General features: G+C 43.3%; 1 protein-coding gene across 2 annotated transcripts in view; it reads left to right on the top strand.

Annotated features, from left to right (window-relative positions):
* METTL17 (methyltransferase like 17) overlaps positions 1–25,976 on the top strand; it is a 96,348-nt gene that overhangs the window by 33,382 nt on the left and 36,990 nt on the right. For both annotated transcript variants that reach the window (XM_073554752.1, XM_073554753.1), the window contains 6 exons: positions 16,167–16,240; positions 17,596–17,690; positions 19,437–19,507; positions 20,467–20,574; positions 20,663–20,731; positions 21,489–21,539. In XM_073554752.1, the coding sequence (XP_073410853.1) occupies positions 16,167–16,240; positions 17,596–17,690; positions 19,437–19,507; positions 20,467–20,574; positions 20,663–20,731; positions 21,489–21,539 (468 nt within the window). The remainder of the gene's footprint in view (positions 1–16,166; positions 16,241–17,595; positions 17,691–19,436; positions 19,508–20,466; positions 20,575–20,662; positions 20,732–21,488; positions 21,540–25,976) is intronic.

Below are 25,976 nucleotides of genomic sequence, written 5' to 3'. Positions count from 1 at the left end.
ACCAATGCAATTCAACAGTCATAGAATCAGAAGGGGAAGAAATATATATATTTAGACACACAGAAACCAAAATATTATAACATAGACACAGCATGCTCTTGCCAAGAAGTTTCCCCCTCAGGTGACATAAAGTGATTTGTGAAAATATCACGCACTTTGAGGCCAGAGAGTGGTCTACGTTGAGGGTTGATAGGTGGTCTCGCCCTACGCACATTGTCCAACCCACGCACAACACCAGCAGAGGAGGAACAATCATGTATCCTGGTGAAGTTATGAATAACCACACAAGCTTTAACTACTTCATTAACATTTTGTTCACTCAGCTGAATGGCAGACTGGAGCCATTTTGCACAAAGAATGCCAAAGGAACACTGCACCAGTCGCCGAGCACGTGATAGGCACAAGTTAAAAATTCTGCGCCGGTGGTCAAGGTTGCGCCGGGGATATGGCCTCATGGCATTGCGCGTTAACTGAAACGCCTCATCTGCCACAAGGACATAAGGGACAGATTCTTGAGTGGAGCCTGGTAGCTGGCGTGGTGGTGGTAGATCCAACTGGTTGGTGCGTAGCCGCCGAGCCATAATGGAAGTATTGAAGACTCGAGAGTCTCCCGTCCTTCCATAGGCCCCAATGTCAACAATTATAAACTTGTATTGTGGGTCGACCAGAGCCAACAAAACAACAGAAAAGTATTGTTTATAATTGAAGAATTGGGAGCCAGAGTTTGGCGGCTTACGCACCCGGATATGTTTGTCATCAAGGGCCCCAATACAATTAGGAAACTGGCATTCCTCCTCAAAGTCCCTTGATATCCTCAACCAGTCTTCCATCCTGGGCTCGGGCATGATGAGTTGATGTAGTCTTGACCATATATCACTACATGTCGACCTGACTATGCCAGAAATGGTAGATCTTCCAATCAGAAACTCATGGTGGAGGGCGGCATAAGACAGGCCAGTGGACAGGAAGCTGAGGAACAACAGAAAAGGAACATTTTAGAATGCACAAATTAATCAAAAAACAGGTGCATACATACCAAACTTTAGGATTTCAGATCTACTAACACACACATAATTAGTTGCACAATGACTAAGTGATATTCAATACATATTACACATAACATTCTGGTCTGTAAGTTTCAGCATATCTGGAATAAGATGAGGGCATTAAAATTAGTCCATGAAGCAATAAATGCAAACTTTGGGCAACACATCATGAACATAGAGAATGTGGTTGTGTAGTACATATCGTAATGTGAGTATAAGTTGCTCCTCTGCAGATATACAGTCATGGCCAAAAGTATTGACACCCCTGCAATTCTGTCAGATAATACTCAGTTTCTTCCTGAAAATGATTGCAAACACAAATTCTTTGGTATTATTATCTTCATTTAATTTGTCTTAAATGAAAAAAACACAAAAGAGAATGAAGCAAAAAGCAAAATATTGATCATTTCACACAAAACTCCCAAAATGGGCCAGACAAAAGTATTGGCACCCTAAGCCTAATATTTGGTTGCACAACCTTTAGCCAAAATAACTGCGACCAACCGCTTCCGGTAACCATCAATGAGTTTCTTACAATGCTCTGCTGGAATTTAGGCCATTTTTCTTTGGCAAACTGCTCCAGGTCCCTGATATTTGAAGGGTGCCTTCTCCAAACTGCCATTTTTACATCTCTCCACATGTGTTCTATGGGATTCAGGTCTGGACTCATTGCTGGCCACCTTAGAAGTCTCCAGTGCTTTCTCTCAAACCATTTTCTAGTGCTTTTTCAAGTGTGTTTTGGGTCATTGTCCTGCTGGAAGACCCACGACCTCTGAGGGAGACCCAGCTTTCTCACACTGGGCCCTACATTAAGCTGCAAAATTTGTTGGTAGTCTTCAGACTTCATAATGCCATGCACACGGTCAAGCAGTCCAGTGTCAGAGGCAGCAAAGCAACCCCAAAACATCAGGGAACCTCCACCATGTTTGACTGTAGGGACCGTGTTCTTTTCTTTGAATGCCTCTTTTTTTTCTCCTGTAAACTCTATGTTGATGCCTTCGCCCAAAAAGCTCTACTTTTGTCTCATCTGACCAGAGAACATTCTTCCAGAATGTTTTAGGCTTTTTCAGGTAAGTTTTGGCAAACTCCAGCCTGGCTTTTTTATGTCTCGGTGTAAGAAGTGGGATCTTCCTGGGTCTCCTACCATACAGTCCCTTTTCATTCAGACACCGACGGATAGTACGGGTTGACACTGTTGTACCCTCGGACTGCAGGGCAGCTTGAACTTGTTCGGATGTTAGTCGAGGTTCTTTATCCAACATCCGCACAATCTTGCATTGAAATCTCTTGTCAATTTTTCTTTTCCGTCGACATCTAGGGAGGTTAGCCACAGTGCCATGGGCTTTAAATTCTTGATGACACTGCACACGGTAGACACAGGAACATTCTGGTCTTTGGAGATGGACTTGTAGCCTTGAGATTGCTCATGCTTCCTCACAATTTGGTTTCTCCAGTCCTCAGACAGTTCTTTGGTCTTCTTTCTTTTCTCCATGCTCAATGTGGTACACACAAGGACACAGGACAGAAGTTGAGTCAACTTTAATCCATGTCAACTGGCTGCAAGTGTGATTTAATTGTTGCCAACACCTGTTAGGTGCCACAGGTAAGTTACAGGTGCTGTTAATTACACAAATTAGAGAAGTATCACATGATTTTTCGAACAGTGCCAATACTTTTGTCCACCCTCTTTTTTATGTTTGGTGTGGAATTATATCCAATTTGGCTTTAGGACAATTCTTTTTGTGTTTTTTCATTTAAGACAAATTAAATGAAGATAATAATACCAAAGAATTTGTGTTTGCAATCATTTTCAGGAAGAAACTGAGTATTAACTGACAGAATTGCAGGGGTGTCAATACTTTTGGCCATGACTGTAGCTTTGCGCATCCTTGTGTCCTGAAAGGTTATCCCAGGGCGCACTGTCTCCAAGAGTCGAGCAAATGTTGCAAGGCTCATGCGACAGTATTGGTAGAATTTTGCAGGATGCTCCCGCAGAGAAGAATAGAGGCGGTGAAAATGACCTCTTGTGAGTCGTTGCCTCAAAAGTGGATGTACCCACATGCGTCTCCTCCTCCGCGGATCCACTATCACTGGATATGGTTGACCAAAGCGGCGTGACAAAAGCCAGTTGAAGAGAACCTGCTCAGTTGTGTTGAAACTCAGACTGTCTGCCATGTTGCACATACAACACCAACACACCTAGTGAAGGCAAGGTCACAAATGGACAGAATGGAGGCTGCCACCTGTTCCTGAGACAATAAATAGGGTGCAGGCTAATGATTTAAATAGCAGGCCTCAAAACCGTTAAATGTCCATTTTGCAAGCCTGTGAGAAAATCTCGCAATACGGATTCCATACGGATTACATACGGATGCTGACATGCGCAAAATACGCGACCACACCTTGCTTACGGATGACATACGGAGCACTATTTAGGGGTCATTCATCCGTATTACGCATGTAAACTACGGATCGTATTTTGTGTCGATTAATGTGACCCCGGCCTAACTCAGAGGTACATTCTGATACCCCTTGTCTGAGCTTTGGACATTAAAAAAGACATTTTTGAAATCTGAGGCCTTTTCCCACCATTTTACTGCAAGGTGACACCATTTTGAACTGTGAGTGAAAAAATCCTTTCCCTGCTCCCTCCATTACCCACCGGCTGTCGTCCCCAGAAAAAGTATCGCCACGCTTGTCTACCACATTTTAAAGATTTTTATTGTCTTTTGGAGATATTTTTGTCATGGTCACGTGTGTCTGGGCGCAGGTGTTACCGCAAGGCGAACCCATAACACACGTGACCCTGGATACAGCGCCTCCAGTGGGGCGAATTTAAATAATAATACGTGCAGGTGGATACGCCGCCTCCACCTGGCGAATTTAGGTATTACACGTTAATAAACATTCTGGAAACCCCGCCTCCAGTATGGCGAATTTAAATAATAAGGGGGACCTGGGAAACATTAACAATGGTGGGCCCTGCTATAGGGAAAAGGGAATTGGAGACCTCCTGAGCTCCCCTGAGCCAGTGTCCCTGCACTCCTAACATTCCCTATGCCGGTTTCGCACCGGGCGCCGCACGCGTACCTTAACGCCCTTGCTCACCCTGACCCTAAACCCTCACTAGGGAATGGGTTGGTGCGGAGACTAATCCCACCACTGCACTAATAACACACATGAGGAAAGACAATACAGGGGAAACACCACTTAGCTTTGCTCTGTTGCGTGCGCTCCTTGCAACAGAGCCCTCCACCTGAGTGCATCTTCTCCTCCACCCGGATCCATCACCATAACAGGATCCTTCACCTTAGTGCAACCTTGGAGCAGAGTCCAACACCAGTTGCAGCTGCTTAGAACCAGAGTCCCAAGGATGAGTTCAGCTGCTGACACGAAGTCGAGCATGCTTGAGTCCAGCTCAGCGGCCAAGTCCCACATGGTGAGTGCCACTCTCCATAGTCGCCACTCCACCAGCCCATGCAGACACTTCCCGCTGACACCATCACTGCGACCCCACCACGCCATGCCAGCCCTTCGTCCAGACACCATAGCTGCAACACGTCCCCCCTGGCTAAGCTGCGCAGGACTCCTCACCAGCTCCATCCTTCATCCAGGCTCTCCAAAAACAGAGTGAACACAAACTCACAATATCACAGGCAGTGATTGCACACCTCTAGCACACCTTTATAGGGTGTAACACCTGATACATGATTAAGTGCACAAAACCTAAAGTGCAATATCAAAACCACCACCGGGGACAGTCAAGACACCTTGGAACTTTCCAAAGTAAAAAAAGTTCACCCAGTGATTTAAAACTGTCAGATCACTTCAGATCATGACAGTACCCCCTCCTTAATGAGGGGCCTCTGGACCCTCAAGACCACCCCTCATTAGGGAAACACCTAGAGCGGGGACGCCCAGACCCTGAGTTCACCCCACCATTACCTGACACTTCAGGTTTATGACAAACGCACCGCTGGTATTGGCAATAAAGTTCATTTTGGAGGCACCACTCATCTCCACAGCGCCGACCTGGGGAACGAGTTTATGTATGTGTATGTTTGTTTGTTATGAGCTGATCAGGCTCTACAACACACTTCCACAAGATGTTTTTTGGTGGCACACATACACGCTCATTCACACACAGGTCCGGACCTGAACGTTTATTACACACATTCGTTTGTCAAAAAATTGGTGAACTCATTCAGGACCTGATCACAGAGGCGTCCCCCTGTGTCACCACACTCACACCCCCGCTATTCACCAAGGGATCACCACCCTCCAACCCTCTTCACCATGAGGTCTGCGCCCCCCAGGGTTGGTTTAATGGCGAGGGTTGAGATTTGTCCCTACTCCCCCGCAGCACACCAGCTGCTCACAACAGGAGGAGAAGGAACGCATATGGAGGAAATATACACTCACTGGCCGCCTCCACACGGCCAGGAGGGGCGGCTTTTACGGTGGAATTTGAAGATTTGGCGTAAGCCCCGCGGACTCTACACCAGTCTGCTCATCACTGGAACGCACCCCTTCACCTCGGGGAACACCAAGCAGCTCCGTGGGGCACCATTCCTCCCACCTGCCTGGGTACGCCCACGTGCATGAGCAAGTCCCGCTCCCCAGCAGCGACTCTAGGGGGCTTTAGCCAGACCGCAGCCGCCAATTGTAATTTCCTGGTTACCTGAGCAGAGGCCCCAGACCGTGATAACTGCTGCTGCAGCGGCTCAAACACACCTTGCCGCTCCCCACTCACATCAGTGAGGCCCGGCAGCATTTACTCAGCGGTCTCCACATGGCCAAAGCTCACCAGAAAAAAAAACTGTAGGGCCTGTGATAATGTCATGGTCACGTGTGTCTGGGCGCAGGTGTTACCGCAAGGCGAACCCATAACACACGTGACCCTGGATACAGCGCCTCCAGTGGGGCGAATTTAAATAATAATACGTGCAGGTGGATACGCCGCCTCCACCAGGCGAATTTAGATATTACACGTTAATAAACATTCTGGAAACCCCGCCTCCAGTATGGCGAATTTAAATAATAAGGGGGACCTGGGAAACATTAACAACGGTGGGCCCTGCTATAGGGAAAAGGGAATTGGAGACCTCCTGAGCTCCCCTGAGCCAGTGTCCCTGCACTCCTAACATTCCCTATGCCGGTTTCGCACCGGGCGCCGCACGCGTACCTTAACGCCCTTGCTCACCCTGACCCTAAACCCTCACTAGGGAATGGGTCGGTGCGGAGACTAATCCCACCACTGCACTAATAACACACATGAGGAAAGAGACAATACAGGGGAAACACCACTTAGCTTTGCTCTGTTGCGTGCGCTCCTAGCAACAGAGCCCTCCACCTGAGTGCATCTTCTCCTCCACCCGGATCCATCACCATAACAGGATCCTTCACCTTAGTGCAACCCTGGAGCAGAGTCCAACAAAAGTTGCAGCTGCTTAGAACCAGAGTCCCAAGGATGAGTTCAGCTGCTGACACGAAGTCGAGCATGCTTGAGTCCAGCTCAGCGGCCAAGTCCCACATGGTGAGTGCCACTCTCCATAGTCGCCACTCCACCAGCCCATGCAGACACTTCCCGCTGACACCACTGCGACCCCACCACGCCATGCCAGCCCTTCGTCCAGACACCATAGCTGCAACACGTCCCCCCTGGCTAAGCTGCGCAGGACTCCTCACCAGCTCCATCCTTCATCCAGGCTCTCCAAAAACAGAGTGAACACAAACTCACAATATCACAGGCAGTGATTGCACACCTCTAGCACACCTTTATAGGGTGTAACACCTGATACATGATTAAGTGCACAAAACCTAAAGTGCAATATCAAAACCACCACCGGGGACAGTCAAGACACCTTGGAACTTTCCAAAGTAAAAAAAGTTCACCCAGTGATTTAAAACTGTCAGATCACTTCAGATCATGACAATTTTTTTTACAAAAATCCTGTCATATACCAGCTGATTGGCGGAAGGATACAAAATAGTCCCCACCCTGTGCCTAATCTGACAGGATTTCTCTCGTTGCATAATTAAAAGACATTGACTTTTTTTTGGAATCTCCTCTTGTCTATTTTAGACCCTTTGGAAGTCCCAGGGTGTCCTAATTTAGCTATATTCCCCTGCTTTGTGCGAGGCTGCGGGAGCTATAACGGCTGCGGAGGGATTGCTTTCATCTCAACGTCCTATCTCAAGTACGCCATTTTCCTGTCGTAACAGATCTGTGAGGCGGAAGGACACAAAATAGTCTGTGATTTGTGCCTATTTCTATGTTACCTCCGCTCCCCTCCGCTCCTGTGCGGCTCCACTGGGGTGATCTGCCTTTCTTCAGCGGTGCCGTGTATCAGCTGCCGGCTCCCCTGTTACATATTTTATGAGCGTCACTGAGCCCTGTGTGAAGACTAGCCGCCTGTCACGGCTGCATTTAAAGTCACAGGGAGCGCGTCTATATCGGCGCGCAGTTAATAAAGGATTTTACTGTATGCATCATACAATATTAAAAGTGCCATCTGATTCTGTGGTGTATCTCATTCCTCACGGTCCCTTTTATAGAAAGGCATAGGAAGACACAAGAATTTGCTATATTTTTAACGTTTATTCAGTATAAACATCATCAATAATATCAATTCTCTCTAATATAATCCCTGCAAGGCAGGATTCAAGAAAGGGCACAAGATGAGTCACAAGGCTACTCCAGTGTCCAAATCAACGAAAGTGTCTAATACGATTCCTCAAAAAGCACAAAAATTTCACGATTCTTACAATCCTCACTTTAAAGATCAAGTGGATATCGTTAACCCATTTAAGGCCAGATCTCCTCATAAAGAGGTCATGGATACATCTCTCTCATCAAAAAGGAAAAATCCTGGTAAAACTTCTGAAAAATTGACATCGCTAGTCGATGCTTCAAGTCCTGAGTCTGGAGATAATTCACCAAACTTTTCGCCGGAAAGGTCAAAATTTAAGATGGATAACACCAATCCTTCTCCTTCCCAAAATATGGATGTTATATCCATACACTCTTACATGGATACTCTCGCCCAGAAAATCACGTCCAGTATGTCTCAATCATTTGAAAACCAAAATAAAATTTTACAGTCCACCTTGGATAAATTTAGCAGCTGGTTAGACAACCACGAAAAACGGCTAACTGTAGTGGAAGAACACACTGATGATTTATCAAAAGACACCCATGACCTCAAATCTGAATTTCACAGACTTAAAATTAAAGTTGCGGATATAGAAGACAGGAACAGACGAAACAACTTGAAAATAAGAGGAATACAAGAATCTGTCTCACCGGATAAACTAGAAGACTTCGTCAAGACAATTTTCAAAAAATTACTACCGACACTTACAGACCAAGATCTCATCATAGATAGGATCCACAGACTTCCCAAACCACGGAATATCGATAAAGAGTTACCTAGAGATACCATCTTAAGGGTACACTTCTTCAAGATTAAGGAAAAAATTCAACAATCGGTTAAAGATCTAGGAGGTTTTCCAGAACCCTATGCTCACCTTCAGCTATTTACAGATCTTTCAAAGGAAACGATTGAAGGAAGAAAGTCTTTTAAGCCAGTCACTTCCACCTTGAGGGAAAATAATATCCCCTATAAATGGGGCTTCCCACTTAAACTTTTGATAATCTACAAAGGAAAGACGACCATCCTATTCTCACCTAAAGAAGGGAGATTTCCTGTCCTACTACAGGATACCTGACCGCCATAGAATCTCCAACTCTCAAGACCCTGGGCCCTCGTCAGAGAAGGGATGATCCAACGGAGAGACCTGGCCAATATATTTACTCACCTTGTTATAAGGCCTCTCTACACTTCTTGATTATTTGGTCAATGTATTGTACTGTACTGCTTATTATTCTTCTTTCCACAGGTTTTCTCACTTCTCTACTACTTTATGGACTCGTATATCACATGAGATTATTTTCCATCTGGGAGTAGCGTTGTTATGCCAAGGGATGCCTCCAATGGGATCCATACACAAACTTTCCCCACTAAGGAATTAGAGCCTTCCGGATCGGCTCTTCCTGAAGGACAATTTTGTTCTTATTGTTTTTGTGTCTCTTTTGTTTTTGGTTTCAAATAGGTATATAGTTTGAGGTTTTTGGACAACTAAGTTCTACAAAGGTAGGTGCACTCTGGTTTCTGCATTTCCTCTACCCCACTTCATAGGAACCCAGCCATTCTTGTAACATGAAAATAAAATTCGTATCATACAATGTCAGGGGGCTAAATAGCCCTTGGAAGAGATTTTCTATTGGTAGGGAGATTAACGGGATGCATCCTGAGGTTGTATGCCTTCAAGAAACCAAGTTCCAAAAAGACAACCACCCTTCTATAAATCGCAAAAAATTCCCATTTATATTTGAATCTTGTGGCCCACGAAAGAAAGCTGGGGTTTTAACCCTGATTAGTAACTTAATTTCCTTTGAATTGCTTTCTGAAGTAAAAGACAAAAAAGGACATTATCATATTCTCCTGTGCAAATTGAACGGCCAGACCTTCACAATAGTTAATACTTATGTTCCCACCATCAGACAAATTAGCTTCCTGAATAAGCTAATGAAAAAATTAGACAACTTACGATCAGGAACCCTACTTTTGTTAGGGGACTTTAATATGGTGCCAAATGGTGTACTAGACTCCACCTTTCCCAGCAGAGAAAAAACGCAATCCTTGAACAGCTGGATTTATAATCACGAGCTATTCGACTCATTCCGCTGTTTGAACACCACATCTAGAGAATTTACTCATTTTTCTGATGGCCATCAGCCGGCATCTAGAATAGATCTGATACAGATGTCTTCTCCTTGCCAAGGTTCTCCTCCAGCTCCATACTTAATAAATCTATTTCAGATCATTCCCCGGTAACTGTAGAACTGATAATAGGGTCCCCAATTCATCCCCAATTCATGTTGAAATTCAACTCCTCTCTGCTTCATAACCCCACCATCAAACCTGAAATAAGCTCAGCCTTACAAAATTATTTTAGGGAAAACGAATCAAATCTCCTCAATCCGTTTACCTGTTGTAATGCTCACAAGGCGGTGTTGAGGGGAGTCTTGATTCAAATTTCCTCCAGACAAAAAAAAAATTAATAGGGATAAAATCCTTACCCTACAACAGTCTATTAAATCTAAAGAAGAGGAACTATGTTGATCTTCTGTTTCCTCTAACAAACAAGCTGTATTATCAGAACTTACTGATCTCAGGTTGCAGTTAAGGAAAATCATATTCAGTTTTTACGACTCAGCTATTAGATCAGCAAAATGCAAACATTACTTATCTATAAATCGCCCTTCAAAATACATGTCAAACAGAATTAAGAATATACGGAAACGGAATAGAATTGACTTTATAACTTCCTCTAATGGTACATCCCTGGTCCACCCTAAAGATATTGTAGGAGATTTTGCCAATTATTACAAAAATCTGTACAATATCAACCAAGACAACCACAATATGCAGCCATCTACCTCAAAGATTGGATCTTTTCTTTCCAGCAAGAACCTTCCAAAGCTTAACCCTGAAGACTTATCATTTTTGTCTTCTCCCTTCAATGAACAAGAAGTCCTAGATACCATAAACAAAGTTAAAACATTCAAATCACCTGGCCCAGACGGGTTTAGTAATGATTATTTCAAGTCTTTTAGTAATATATTAACCCCCCACCTTGTCAAAGTATTTAACTCAGCTTTCCAAGCAGGTCAATTTCCTAAAGAGATGCTGGAAGCGACAATTATCGTAATCCCAAAACCAAATTCTGACAATAGCCAAATTTTTAATTATAGACCTATATCCCTCATCAATACAGACATAAAAATTTATGCAAAGATCCTGGCCAATAGACTAAATCAATTCCTCCCGAGTATAATTTTCAATGATCAGATAGGCTTCATCAAAGGAGGACAATCCATAGATGGTAGGAGAAGACTCATTAACATAATTAAGCTTATTTCCTCGAACAAACTCAGGGCCATTGTTATCTCTCTTGATGCTGAGAAAGCGTTTGACCGCCTTAATTGTTCATATCTCGAAGCAATTCTCAAAAAATTTGGAATGGCTTCTCAGATCACAAGAGGTATTATGACTTTGTACTCCGGCCCTGGTGCGAGGGTTTATTCCAACAATCATCTTTCCTCTACATTTAATATAGCTAATGGGACCAGACAGGGTTGCCCATTGTCACCATTGGTTTTTGCATTAGCGATTGAACCTCTGGTCCAACTAATCAGGAACAGCACAAAGATCTCGGGAATCAAAACTTTGCACAGAGATTTTAAAATAGCGTTGTATGCAGACGATATTATTCTTACCCTCACAGATCCAAGCAACTCTATCTCTGCCTTACAAACCTTAATCCAGACTTTTGCTAAAATCTCTTATTTTAAAATAAAGGACTCAAAATCCAAAATACTTGGCTTTAACCTAGGATCAGACCAAGAGGAAATTGAGGACCTCTCACCTTGGGGGTGGGCCACTGATGGGCTGACATATCTAGGCCTAAAATTTGTCAAAAACGTAAACTCTCTAATAAAAATAAACTTAGAGCTGCTTACTAAAAAGCTTTTTAATAAATTCCGTACATCTAGAGATGATGGGCTTTCTTGGTGGGGAAGAATCATGATGGTCAAGTCGTATATTTTCCCAAAAATCCTTTACCTACTTCGCTCACTGCCTTTAAAAATACCCACTTCCTCTCTCACAAACCTTCAAGCCTCATTAAACTCCTTTATATGGAATAACAAAAGACCCAGAATAGCAAAAAATATTCTATACAACCATAAATCTTATAGTGGAGCTGGTTCCCCAAATATTACGGCATATTACATTGCAAATTTAGTCAAACAAAGCTCATACTGGTGGCCTCATGATACGACATCAGCTTGGCATGAACTAGAACTGTTCTTTAATAATTATAAACCTCTTCACCTACTAATTCTGAACCAACTCCTTCATAAAAAATTAATTACAAATTCTCATCTGATTTTTCAAGCTATTCCTGAAGCTTAGAAAAAATTTTCTTCTCCAAAAAGAGGCTCTAACAAAGAAGTCACAATAAAAAATCTGGCTCTATCAGTTATCTTTCAAGCGTCTAATCAGACCATTGACCCCATTTGGTCTGAACTTGGACTTAAAAAAATTAAAGATTTATACGATGGCGTTACTTGTACACCTTGCAATAAACTCAAGGAAAGATTTCAATCTACTACCCCTGCTTTCTTACAATATGTTATCCTCAAAGACATAATCCATGAGTTCCTTACTATCTACCCGAGAATCTCTGAACCAGCAGTTAACCTTATTTGTAATATAGATCATAATATTTTTTGGAGTTCTGAATACACGTACAAATCGTGTAACAATAGCTTTGAAGCGGTATAGACTCAAAATATTGTCAAATGGGAAACCGAATTGCACATGACGATTGACCTTTCTGACCTTGAACAGGCATGTACCCTCTCCTATGCCTCTTCCATTTCCTTATCACTACAAGAGACCCACTTCAAGCTTTTAACGAGATGGTATTATACCCCCGTTAGACTTCATAGAATCAACCCTGACAATTCTCCGCTCTGTTGGAGGGGTTGTGGAAGGCCAGGAAATATCTTGCATATATTTTGGCAATGTCCCAAAATTGTTCCCTTTTGGAGAAAGATTTCTAACCTTACCGACTTTATCCTAGGAACACGACTTATTTTGTCTCCTCGTCTGGCCCTTCTTTCTCTGGACGCAGACAAAATTGATACTTCTAACAGGCTATTGATTATGCACATTTTACTAGTCTCCAAACATAGTATTGCCTTTCTTTGGAAAAACCCAAAACCCCCACAAATTAATGAAATTATAGACAAACTTATCCTTCATCATTCTTTTGAATTGAAATTTGCGAATGTGCATGATCAATTTGCTAAATATTCTAGGAAATGGTCTAGATGGCTGGAGTTGTTCTCTTAAGTCTTCACCCAGAGTGCGCCTGACTAAGGCCCCTTGTGTTTGGGTCTTTGGAACATATATATTAATATATTATATGCTTAAATACCTACCTTTGTAATAATTCACTGCATAATATGCTTCTGCATTAACTTGTTTCATTTTATGTCTTCTTTATATTTGGACTTTATTGTCCTTCCTTTTTCCTTCTTTCCCTTTACATTTTTCCCTCCCCCCCTTTTTTTTTTCCCCATCTTTCCTCCCCCATCCTCCCCATTTATTGAAACTCAAATAAAACATTTGGAAAACAGATACTGAGGTAAAATACTGACCAAATACTGATGGTGTGAACAGGGCCTTAGACACGCAAACTTGGTCTGTGCGAAAAGCTGTTACCCAAATAGCCCTGTTGAATATTATTGGTCCGTGTTCTTTCTGTGTGCCATCCAATTTTAACAAGAACAGAACACATATGTATAATGCGTAATGAGCCCTTAGGGTGTATAAAAAGAGTGATAAAAAACTGGAATCCCAATGTATTATTAACATTATCCCTCTATAAATTCCTTGTAACGTTGCATTTTAAATATGTAAAAATGATTTTGGGCTCCACATTTTAAAAACAATATTGGAAAACTAGAGTTGGTTCAAAGGCGGGCAAAAAGATTACAGGTCTGTCCTGTAATGAGATGTTAGGAAATTTGGCTTTATATAGTAAAAGACGCCTCAGAGGAGATCTTATTTATATGTATAAATACATGTGTGGACAGTACAAAGGACTGGAACATGACTTATTCCTTCCAAAGACCATACTTAGGACCACGGGACACTCTTTACACGTGGAAGAAAGGCTCTTTACAGTTAGAGCAGTCAGAATGTGGAATGCTGACCACAGGAGGTAGTATTGGCTGATTCTATAACAGCATTTAAAAAAGGGCTAAATGCTTTTCTTGTTGTGAGAAGTGACATTATGGGTGATAAATAATCTAGCGATAGAGAATGTATAGCCAGTCAAGGAAGTTTGAACTTGAGGTATCCATGTAAAATATGTAACTATGTAAAGGTCTAACCTACACCCAGATGTCTTGGTGTGCAGACATCTTGTGACCTCTCTACTGACCTATCTGATCTCTTATAGCGAAGTCATAAGTGCAGTTTGCATCATTTGTTTATTTACCCACAACAAGTAAAGGAACTGATCAGCAGGCAGGCAGCAGCACTGAGCAGGAGAAAGGGGACACTGACTGGAGGCATCAGCAGAGAAAGAAATGAGACTCGCTACGCACAGAGAAGGGCACTCCATTAGTGCAGGAGAAGACTCATGAGTAATAATACGCATAAGACTTTATTAGAGCAGAAAACAGCCATTAATGGCACTCATCTGTGCGAGAAAATGGTACTTTCTGGCTAATGTGACTTTTCACACCCTTCATACTTGATATATACTATACACTGATATATTCTGAATGTTCTCACCTAGTTTTCTCTCTGTAGAGCTACAGTGTTTGTACACTATACATATATAAAGCTGAGTGTGTGTGTGTGTGTGTGTGTATATGTATCAAGCCATGCCCACTCCACATGGCCCCGCCCATTGGTGGCTGGAGAGCGGGGTTGCAGAGGGAAAGTGCGGGACGTGGGTGGAGAGCGGAGCTGCGAGGGAGAGCTGGGATGCTAAAGGAGAGCGCGGGACGGCCAGTGGAGACAGGGTCTGCGGAAGGAATGAGCGGGATGGCAGTTAGTAGCTATGCCCAGGCAACAATGGGCTCTTCAGCTAGTAATAACTAATAAAGCTCTGTAGCATTACACCACCTTTATGTTTACGTGTGACTCCTCTTAACAAACTCTGCATATTATATAAGATTTGACTCCCTCTGATGCAGTTTTCTTTCCCCTATCCTCCTCCTTCCCCTTTTGTTGTTCCCCTCACTATTTCCGTTTCTATAGATATGGTAATTTTAATTCAGAAGTTAGTTCAAATTTTTCTTTAATTAAAAATACTACTGTATTGTTTATCTTAAGGAACTTTAAAGGGAACCTGTCACCAGTTTTGTGACATAGCAGCTAAAACTATCGCCTTATTCAGCGTCTGCTATGCATTCCCTACATCCTTCTAGAACCCCCTGACTCCCCTTGTATACTCACGCAAACGTTTTTTAATGTCTCCCGCGCTGTATGGTAATCTTCTCAGTCCGGTCCGGTGGACGTGGTTTCGGGCCTCTACATCACTCCCATCGGCTGTTGCGCGCCGTCCTATTTCATGGATAATGCCTCTTGCGCCTTCTCAGAAATATTGCATTTCGCGCCTGCGCAATACGCTTTGCTCAACTGCGGCAACTGCGGCCAAAGCCGAAAAACAGAAGTGTCATGCGCTGACACACGTATTTCCGGCTCATGTACCGGAACTACATTTGCCAACGCATGCACACTTCCGTTTTTCAGCTTTGCCCGCAGTTGGGCAAAGCATATTGTGCAGGCGCGAAACACAATATTTCTGAGTAGGCGCGAGATGTCTCACGGCGCAAGAGGCGTTATCCATGAAGTAGGACGGCGAGCAACAGCCGATGGGAGTGATGTAGTGGCCCGAAATCACGCCCATCGGACGGGACTGAGAAGATTACCATACAGCGCGGGAGACATTAAGAAATATTTTCGTGAGTATACAAGGGGAGTCAGGGGGTTCTATTAGGATGTCTGAAATGCAGCGCAGACACTGAATAAGGCGATAGTTTTAGCTGCTATGTCACAATATTGGTGACAGGGTCCCTTTAATGAAAACCAACAGTTAAAACACACACAGACACGTACTCACATAGACACACACTCACAGACACACACATCAACACCTCCACACAGACACATACACACACACACACACAGATACACAGACAGACACCCACACAGATACCCACACAGACAGACACCAACACACTCACACAGAAATACACACACAGACACCCACACACACCCACATTGACACACACACACCCACGTAGACACATCCACGCACAGACGCGCACACAGACACACACCCCCACACACAGACACGCACACACAGACAGACACATACACCACTTGAGACTCTATTTTGAATATCTTTCTATCTACTGGCTAACACGGTATATTTCCTGTAATAAGTGTGTCCTGTCCTCCATAGATACATCAACGTGTTCCTGACTTCAGCCCAACAACATTGTTGGATTTTGGATCCGGCATTGGATCTGTGTCATGGTGAGAACATTGCCTGTCCTCTCGATAACTGCCCCCTTGGTGGTGAGGTTGAGGTCTTACTGCTGACACCCCTGGTGACTATGAGCTCTCACAGAGGATGTAATATTGTAATATTATATGACAGGACAATCATTCAAAATAATAAGCAATCATATGTCTGCCAGAGAGAGTTTGACTTTGGAAAGACTTTGCAGAGACTACTATGCACCTGTTAGACATCCATACCGTGCTCCGAACCCCAGGGGTCACACAACTGTCTCATGATAGACGACGTGTTTAGTCCTATTGAGTAGGGCACATTACACAGGATGGGTTAGTCCAGGGACTACAGTTAGTTAGGGCCTGTCACAAGACATTTTGCAGTGAGTTCATGTTTCCACTTTAGGCTTCAGTCGAAATTCCTGAAAACGAGACTCAGACGTGCCCTTGATAGTCACTAAATTTATTATGGCAAACTTAGTCAAAAATATGAAACTCCATCTGCGTTATTGTGCCCGATTGAAAAGACAAGCCTCCAGAAAAGAGTGCTGAGAGCAGAACTTACAATTTTAGACTCTATTTGCTTTATTGAAAGGAGCAATTCTGCCTTGTGATATTGATGACCTATTGCTAGTATTGGTCATCAATAGCAAATCTGTGGAGCTCTAACATTCGCCACCCCCACCGATCAGGCGGATCGGATGCATACAATGGCCAGAGCCAGAGCAGCACATCCCTGTTTACTCTGTAGTGGTGAGAACAGCTCCTACTTAAGGGGAACCTGCCAGGACCCCCGTTCCCCCAAAACCACCAGCAGTTGTATCTGCATATATACTGTGAATACCCTGCCTTGCAGTCCCTGTGTTGAATTACACACATCAACAGATCTTTAGAAAAAGTATTTCTAAAATCCGTTTCTGATATGTAAATGAGAGCTTTGACTAGTCGATGGGCGTTAGTGTCCCCAACTAGTCAGCCCACTGAGACATATCTTACAAGCGTGGCGTCATCGCTAGCGCAATAATTACCTCACGTGTGAGCACGGCTTATTTCCCTCACTGCTTCCATCTTCGGCACTTCCGATCATGCTCAATGCGCCTCTCTGAAGCTGGGAAGCGTACACCCAGCTTCAGAGGATGAATGCAGTGCGGGAAAGAAGCCATGAACATGCGTGAGGTAATTATAGTGCTTGCAATGACGTTTGCGCTTGTAAGTTATGTTATCTCGCCCACGAGGGCATGATAAAGTCTAAGAGGGATGACTAGTCTGGGGACACTAACACTCCATGGACTGACAGGTTCCCTTTAACTGAAGAAAAAATATTGTCGCAAGACGTTTATCAATATATTTGTCAGCTCTGTTTTTCTGTTTTGCAGGGCGGCCCATGGTATTTGGGGTAAAACACTCAAAGAATATATGTGTATCGATTCCTCGCCATCAATGAATACTCTCAGTGAACTGGTATTAAGGGGTAATACACTTTGACTTCATTATTAAAGAGTATTTTTGTTCTTTGATGAAAAGTGTGCAGTCACTCCGTGACTGCAGGCTACCGAATCATGGCCTTGTATGACGCACACATAGTCACAGTTCCCTTTTGTTTCCTGTGCTGGTGGGCTGTCGCATGACCGCTTATCTGTGATTTGCATATCTGCGCTGACATGCTGACTAGTCTAATATGACTCCTCACAATAGAAAGGAATTGAGAGAAGAGCAAGTGACTAGTGGGCATGTGACCACATGTATTCAAATTGCAAACAGAGAGGAATCGTGACAGTTTGCACCTAACACACTGTCACAATATATCAGTCTGCAGCCAGGTAGTGAATGCCAGACTTTATTTCTGACACCAGAAAACCTTTTATAGATGTATTTCTACATTAACCAGGTCATGACCATGTTGTGTTTCCCCATTCAGAAATATTTTCATTTTTATACACGTGGTTTAAAGGGAACCTGTCAGCAGGATTGTGTACAGTAACCTACAGACACTGTCAGGTCGGCACCGTTATACTGAATAAAATGATATCTTGGTTGATGAAATCTGTCTTGTGGTTGTTGTTTAATCAGAATTTTCAGTTTTGAGTTAATGATATGCTCGTGCTTCGGGGCGGTCTGTGTGGGGGGTCTTCATGTGGTGCTCTGATTAGCTATTCATAATGAAGACTGCTGACATGTCACTTATCCCTCAGTGACCTGCCCTCTATTTTACATAATGATATATTTATATATATACTGTATATATCTCATTATGTAATATAATGATATGCGATTATGCTGCAGCTCAGGTGTCATGGCTGGCACCTGCCTGCAGAAGGTTTTTTTCCAGTATGTATATATAATATTCATTATGTTAACTAGGGGGCAGGTCACTGAGGGATCACTGAACTGTTATGAATACCTAATCAGAGCAGCACATAAAGACCCCCCCACAGGCCGCATCGGAGCACAAGCATATCCTTAACTCAAAACTGAAAATAAAGTATAAACAACAACCACAAGACAGATTTCATCAGCCAAGGTATCATTTTAATCAGTATAATGGTGCCGACCTGACACTGTCTGTAGGTTACTGAGCACAATCCTGCTGACAGGATCCCTTTAAGAACGCCTACATTTTTTCTTATTTGGATATTCAAATCATTTTTTGCTCTTTTTTGTGAATTGTGGGACCTAATTTATGTAATTTTTATATTTGCCAATACCAGGGGAAAAATGTAAGGAAAAAAATAAAGGTGCTTCTGTTTATCACTTTTTTTTTTATGACCATAGAGGACTTTTTGGGGGCATTTCAACATATAAATTTTTTATTTTTTTTTCATTGCTGATAACCCCTGTAACAGGGGCTTGCTTATTCACATCAGATACAGCGCAAATTTAGTTGATCCAGCAGCTCGTGCCCCCCTTCAACTTTTATTCACTGGCCTGGAAGGAGAAAGTACTTTTTCTGTTTCCTAATCTGTATATACAGAGCCCGTTCATTACTGTGTGCACTGCGATCAGGAAGACAGAGATGTGGGAGAATATAATAATAATGATAATAATCTGTTCTTTCCTTTTTGTGAGTCTGGCCTTCTCTGACATCTTGATTCCTGCTCCTGTGGCTGCATGATCTCTGTGCAACTGCTGACTCTGCCATGACAGTCTTTGGGTGTTCTGCTAATAGTTACTTGCCTGTTACTAGCCATTAACTTTTCTATTTTGTGTTCCTGAGCAGGTGGGTCAGAAAAAGGTCAGATGCATATCTCAGGCATTCATTTTAGACAGTTTTTGCCAGTTTCACCCAAGGTAAGTCACTTGAGTATCAACCTCATTCTGCTCACAACCCAACATTGTCTATAGTGAAGGAGAAATGGTCATGGTGGGCTTACAATCTGTCCTTGTGAAAGCTGATCACTAAAAGTTTATGTCTGAAGAAAGTGGGTATCCTTGTCCCCTCTCTAAGTGCGCAGTCATACGGCCGTATAACACGGACGACAATCGCATTGCAATGCTCAGACTGGCCAGCAGTTCTCCTGATCCAAGGGTGATAGTATGTATTTCTGTGTAGCTGTCACGCCGGAGTCAGGAGAGCCACCGACCAGTATGAGCATTTCAATAATATCGTCATCCATGTTATTCCCTCCATCTGACTGTGCTCTTAGAATCATTACTTACTTGGTTTGGCACCATCATTATAGCTTTGTAACCTTTTAAAGGTAACCTGTCAGCAGGATTGTGCACAGTAACCTATGCACAGTGTCAGGACCCCGCAGTTATACTGATACATTTGTTGATAAAATCCGTCTTGTGGATGTTCTTTATCTTCAGTTTTGAGTTAATGAGATTCTCATGTCCTAAGGCGGGGTTCATGTATGTGGTGCTCTGATTAGCTATTGCTAATGCAAACTGCTGACAGGTCACTGCTCCCTCACTGACATGCACTTTAGTTTGCATAATGAATCCAATCATATTCTGAATGGCACACTGAATGGCACACCAGATATCTCTGACAATTGCCCTCCCTCCCCTCCTATAGAAGCTGCATAATCTTGTGTAACCAGTTTACTTTGCACTGACACTTTGGAATGTCAGTGCAGAGTAAAGTGTGGACCGCCAGTACGTTTAAAGTCTATGGGCTGTCTGAAAGTAATTTAATAAGAAGTGGATGTTATCTTTTGTGTTTCAGAAATTAATGAATTAATTAATTAAATTAATGAGTTTTGTTGATATAATTAATTTTGTTGGATTGTTTTGCTTTTCTTCAGGTACAGTTTGACTTAGTTGTGTCTGCATACTCTTTAAATGAACTTCCTAACTTTTCTGAACGGGAGAGAGTCATCCAGACATTATGGAGGAAAACAGGGGGCTTCCTGGTCAGTTTCTACTAACTACTGCATTTTCCACTTCATTTTCCATTCGTTATCATTCATTATTTTTGTCTTCATCTTCATGATCTTCAAGGTGCTGGTAGAAAATGGTACTCGAGAAGGACATCAGTTATTAATGGAGGCTCGTGACATTGTTTTAAAGGCAAGTTAAACTTCTGATGTTAGTGAAGCACAAATATATCTAGATTTTAGCATTGGGTCATATATGGTGCTACCTTTATACAGGGAACACCTATAATCTGTATCTTATATTTGCCATTGATTATATCACACTTGAATAATTCTTAGTTCTATTTTTCCACAAATCTCTACCTGATTTTAGCGTGACTTATAAAACAATTTTTAAAAGGAATTTGTTACTAGGTTTTTCTACCTAATATGAGCGCAGTATAATCTAAAAACAGAGACCCTGATTCCAACTGTGTGTCACTTACTGAGCTGTTTGCTGTAGTTTTGATAAAATTACTGTTTTATCATCAGGAGTTTATCAATAGAGTAAGACTAGTAAACCTGCTGCCTTGTAGTCCTTATACTCATGAGCTCTCTATAACCCCACACCCACCGCTGATTGGCAGCTTTCTGCCTATGCACAGTGTACACAGGTAGCGGTCAATCAGTGATGTGGGCAGAGTTATACAGAGCTCAGCATTCAGAAATCTGGTAGATTAACAGAAGATAAAAGAAGTGATTGTATCAAAACTACAGCAAGCAGTAAAGTACAGATGTTGTGGCATCAGGACCTCACTGCTGCAAGGTAAGAGTTCTATCCTATGTGCCAATAACAGAGACTAATGGGTCCTGGTAAGTTTTAATGAAAATGATGCTACGTTTTATCTTGCTCACTAATGTGTCTTTTCACACATCATAAAAACTGATTTGTTTTGTTTTTCTTCACACAGGGAGGTGACAAAGAAGTTTGGGACCACCGTCCTGCTTGTGCATTTGCTCCAGTAAGAAATACTGTATAAATCTTTGTTACATTTGCTACTTACTTAATTGTTCTGTCATGTTCAAACCTTGCAACCTAGATTACTTTATTATTTTTCAGAATAATGTAAGCTTACCACATCTCTTAATACTGCTAATATTTTATGTATGCCATTTAAAATTCTGTTGGTTTGTCAAAATACACTGTCATGTAATGGTATGTGCACACAAAATATCTAAAAAAAAATTATCAAATGCACTGCAAAGTCAGAATCACTGGCTGTACATATATTCAGTCTTTTTGAACTTTTTTTTAAAGCACCACTCCAGCGTTTTTTTCCATTACAGCGCTGGAGTGTTAGGATACCGTTACACCTAGCGATGCACCAGCGATCCCGACCAGCGATATGACGCGGTCAGGATCGCTGGTGCATCGGCAGGTGGTCGCTAGTGAGCTGCCACACAGGCAGATCTCACCAGCGACATCGCTGGGGACGGGGGTCGCTACTTACCTGTCAGACGCGGCGATCCTGCGTCCTCCCGCCCGGCTCCACGCATCCAGGAGCTTCTCGCACGATCAGCGATAACCAGCGGGGGAGCCGGTCGGAGGTAAGTATCACATGCAGCTATATCGCTAGCAATATCGCTGCAACTTCACAAAATCGGTGACTTTACAGTGATATTGCTAGCGATATCGCAGTGTGTAACGGGGGCTTTACTTCTAATGTAAAGTCCCTGACCCTATTCTCATACTTACCCGCCGCTGTTTTCACCTTCTATCAGCATCACTCTAGTCATCCTTCAGAAGGTTGTGACCTGCCAGATCGCTCCAGTGTTTGCTGGAGCCTGCCAGAGGTCACTTTTCAATATAAATCCTACAAAAAATGTATTCAAACAAGGCAAGTATAATGTAATTACTTTATTAATCCAAGATCAATAACATAATTATTTAAAAAACGTAAATGCACAACAGACAATTAAAAAAAAGATTGGAAAAGAATGTGCCAGATTTAAGAATTTGCTAATACATCATAAACCAATGGATAAAGCACTATGTGCATAAAAAAGAAAGCACTGTGTATAAATATAAACAGAATATATATATATATTCAAATAAATGTATGAATGTAATACATTATAAATAGACCTAAGACCAAAATCATTTATATAATATACTAGCTGAAGAGTCCGGCGCTGCCCAGGCATAGTAACTAACTACGGTTAGTTATAACAAATTATAATGATTATATATATATAAAGCTGAATGTATAGCCCCGCCCACACCACATAACCACATTCACTATAATATCCCACATCATCCCGTCATCCAGAGCTACCGGACTACTACCCCTAATATCCCACATCATCCCGTCAGCCAGAGCCACTGGGCTACTACCCCTAATATCCCACATCATCCCGTCAGCCAGAGCCACAGGACTACTAGCTCTAATATCCCACATCATCCCGTCAGCCAGAGCTACCGGACTACTACCCCTAATATCCCACATCATCCCGTCAGCCAGAGCCACCGGACTACTACCCCTAATATCCCTCATCATCCCGTCAGCCAGAGCTACCGGACTACTACCCATAATATCCCACATTATCCCGTCAGCCAGAGCCACAGGACTACTAGCTCTAATATCCCACATCATCCCGTCAGAGCCAGTAAAAGTAGAATAGTGAAATTGCACAGAAACATGGTTCACTAAGATCCCAGGTTTTCTACTGATCAGGCTGATATTCTCACGTATCTGCCACCATAAATATCACAGTCATGCTTTTCACCAATGGACAGGCACAAACCTTATACATTAGTACAGTACAGTAGAGGAACCTTCACAGACATTTTCATGCACCGTCAACTTGTAATTTGTCCGGCTGAGTTGCTCATGGATGTACAGCATCTGTATGCAGTATAGTATCATATTTAATGGGTTGTTATGGGAAAAGCAGTACGTGTTATATGGGTATATTCAGGTGAATTGTGGGTAAAGTAGCACTTTAAAAAAACTCACAGCATCAGAGCACAGTAACACATCAATAATGCATAAAAGTGTCTGTGAGAAAATATTAAATCCACATGACATTTAATATGTGCACTTTCCTACATTCATGTGTGTCACTTAATGATACAACACGGGAGAGGGGATTCATTTCTGTCATGTACTCACTGCCCCTTTCTGGGGGACAGACAATGGCTGGAGCTTATGTTCCTGGGGATGCTAGATTTCTCCCACCATGTCAGTGTCTGCTGAGGTGTTGTCAAGTGGGAAAACTTGCGCATAGCAACCAATCACAGCTCAGCTACTTTTAACCAGCTCTGGTGAATTGAGAGATGCTTAGTCATTGGTTGCAAGGAAAACTGTTGGTCATAGCAACCAATCACAGCTTAGCTTCTTTTGAACAGCTCTGGTGAAATTAAAGATTCTTCGTGATTGGTTGGTGATACACACACACACACACACACACACACACACACACATTCAGATTTATATATAGAGATACATTCTCAGTAGATTAAAGAGGAGCTTTGTGCATAAATACAAATAAGGTGTCTACAGGCAGGGCCGGCGTTTGGGGCAGCCAGACTAGGCAGCTGCCTGGAGACCCCGCTCTCCCAGGTGACCCAACCAGTGGCGTGCTGCTAATAGTGTCATGCCACGCATCCGCTGTGGGGCCCGTGAGGAAGAGGGGCCCAGCAACCCCCTACCCAATCCCTCATCGCGCATTTAACTTATCGGCATCATAGACACTGATACAGTTGAAAGAAAGCAACAATGGAGGAGAGAGCGTCAGATGACACTCCCTCTCCCATCATTCCTCCTCTGCTTCTGACTCAGCAATCGCACGATGACGTGTGTGGTGTGTGTGTCTGTCAGCATTATACTGTGTGTGTAGTACTGCTGGATTGCGGGGCCGCATTCTAGTGTGTGTGAAGGGAAGGCAATATACTGTGTGTGGGGGGGGGGGTTTGGGGGCTGCCTTATACCGCTTGTGTGGGGTGGTGGTTTGGAGGTGTTAGGGCCTGCAGAATGCACCAAATAATATAAAAGGAGATATGAGGTGCGTTCACAGCCCGGGGTCCACCGTGCAGAGATGAAACCTGCTGCTGAGCCTCTAACACAAACGCCGGAGCCTGTTGAACTCACAGAGCTCGGCTAAGTGATCGCTAATTAGAGGTCACAGAGCTCTGTCCTAGAGGCACAGGACTAGAGCTCCTGTAGACCATCAGCTCTCGGCGCCGCGGTTGCAGTGCCAGCAGAAGGTAGGAATATATAGAATCGCGCCAAGTGTGCACAGTACCGCTTCGGCGGACGCCACTAACCATCCAGGGTGGGGAGGAAAGCACTAGAGGTGCGCACGGCATCAAACTGGTTACTGCTACCTGGTGCGGTATGACAGTGCCCTGAGCAGGTAGGCACAGTCAGACGCTAGATAGTGCAGAGGACTGGGATGCACTGTGGCGTATAGCTTAGCCACTGACAGGCACTGACTCTAACCTCTAAGCCCTAACAACAGTCACAACCAAGGGTAGGGGTTTCATAATGAGTCATTTGCAGTCACAATCATCCGTCATCATACACACCATAAGACACAAGAGTCTATACTAGCGCATGGCCGAGTGGCCATGCAACTCTTTTATAGCGGCGTCCTTCCGGGACATTCCCAGTGGACCAATCAGAGCAGGAACGGGATCTGCGCATGTGACCTCCGACCTCCAATGAGAGGTCGTCCCATGCTCAGTAGGCAAAATACAGGACTTAGTCCCTGGAGCGTCTGCTTGCTGCTGACTCAAACATGGTGTTACAGCAGAGCCTGAAGGAGCAACCAGACATCTAGCATTGGCCTGGGCAAGACGCCTGGACCGACGTCTCTGCTGAGCAGGAATCTCTGCGGCCGCAGAGGAATGGGAGACCGCAAAGGACATGGCTTGAGATTCCCCCTGTGCAGTGGGGGAAACTCGACGCCTAACAGGGGGCTGCATTATACTGTGGGTGGTTGGGGGTTGCATTATATTGTGTGTGTGCGCCTTTATATTCTAAGGGGGCTGCTTTATACTCTGGGGGCTGCATTATACACTCTGAGGGGGGTTGCATTATACTCTCTGAGGGGGACTACATTATACTCTCTTTAGGGCGCTACATTATACTTTGAGGGGGCTGCATTATACTCTGAAGGGGGCCGCGTTATACTCCATTGAGGACTATGGGGGGCTGCATTATACTCTGTCAAGTACCATGGGGAGTGCATTATACTATGTTTACTATATCGGACCTAAATTATACTGTATCGAGGACTATGGGGAATGCATTGTACTATATGAAGGATTATGAGGTGCATTATACAACATGCAGGACTATGGGATGCATTATACTATATGGAAGACTATGGGGAGTGCATTATACTATGGGGAGCGTATTATTCTATATGGAGGACTATAGGGAGTGTATTAAAGT

Source organism: Dendrobates tinctorius, unplaced genomic scaffold, assembly GCF_039654945.1.
Source record: "Dendrobates tinctorius isolate UK_male_01 unplaced genomic scaffold, ASM3965494v1 ptg000213l, whole genome shotgun sequence".
NCBI lineage: Eukaryota > Metazoa > Chordata > Amphibia > Anura > Dendrobatidae > Dendrobates > Dendrobates tinctorius.
This window is presented reverse-complemented; position numbering and strand designations above follow the sequence as displayed.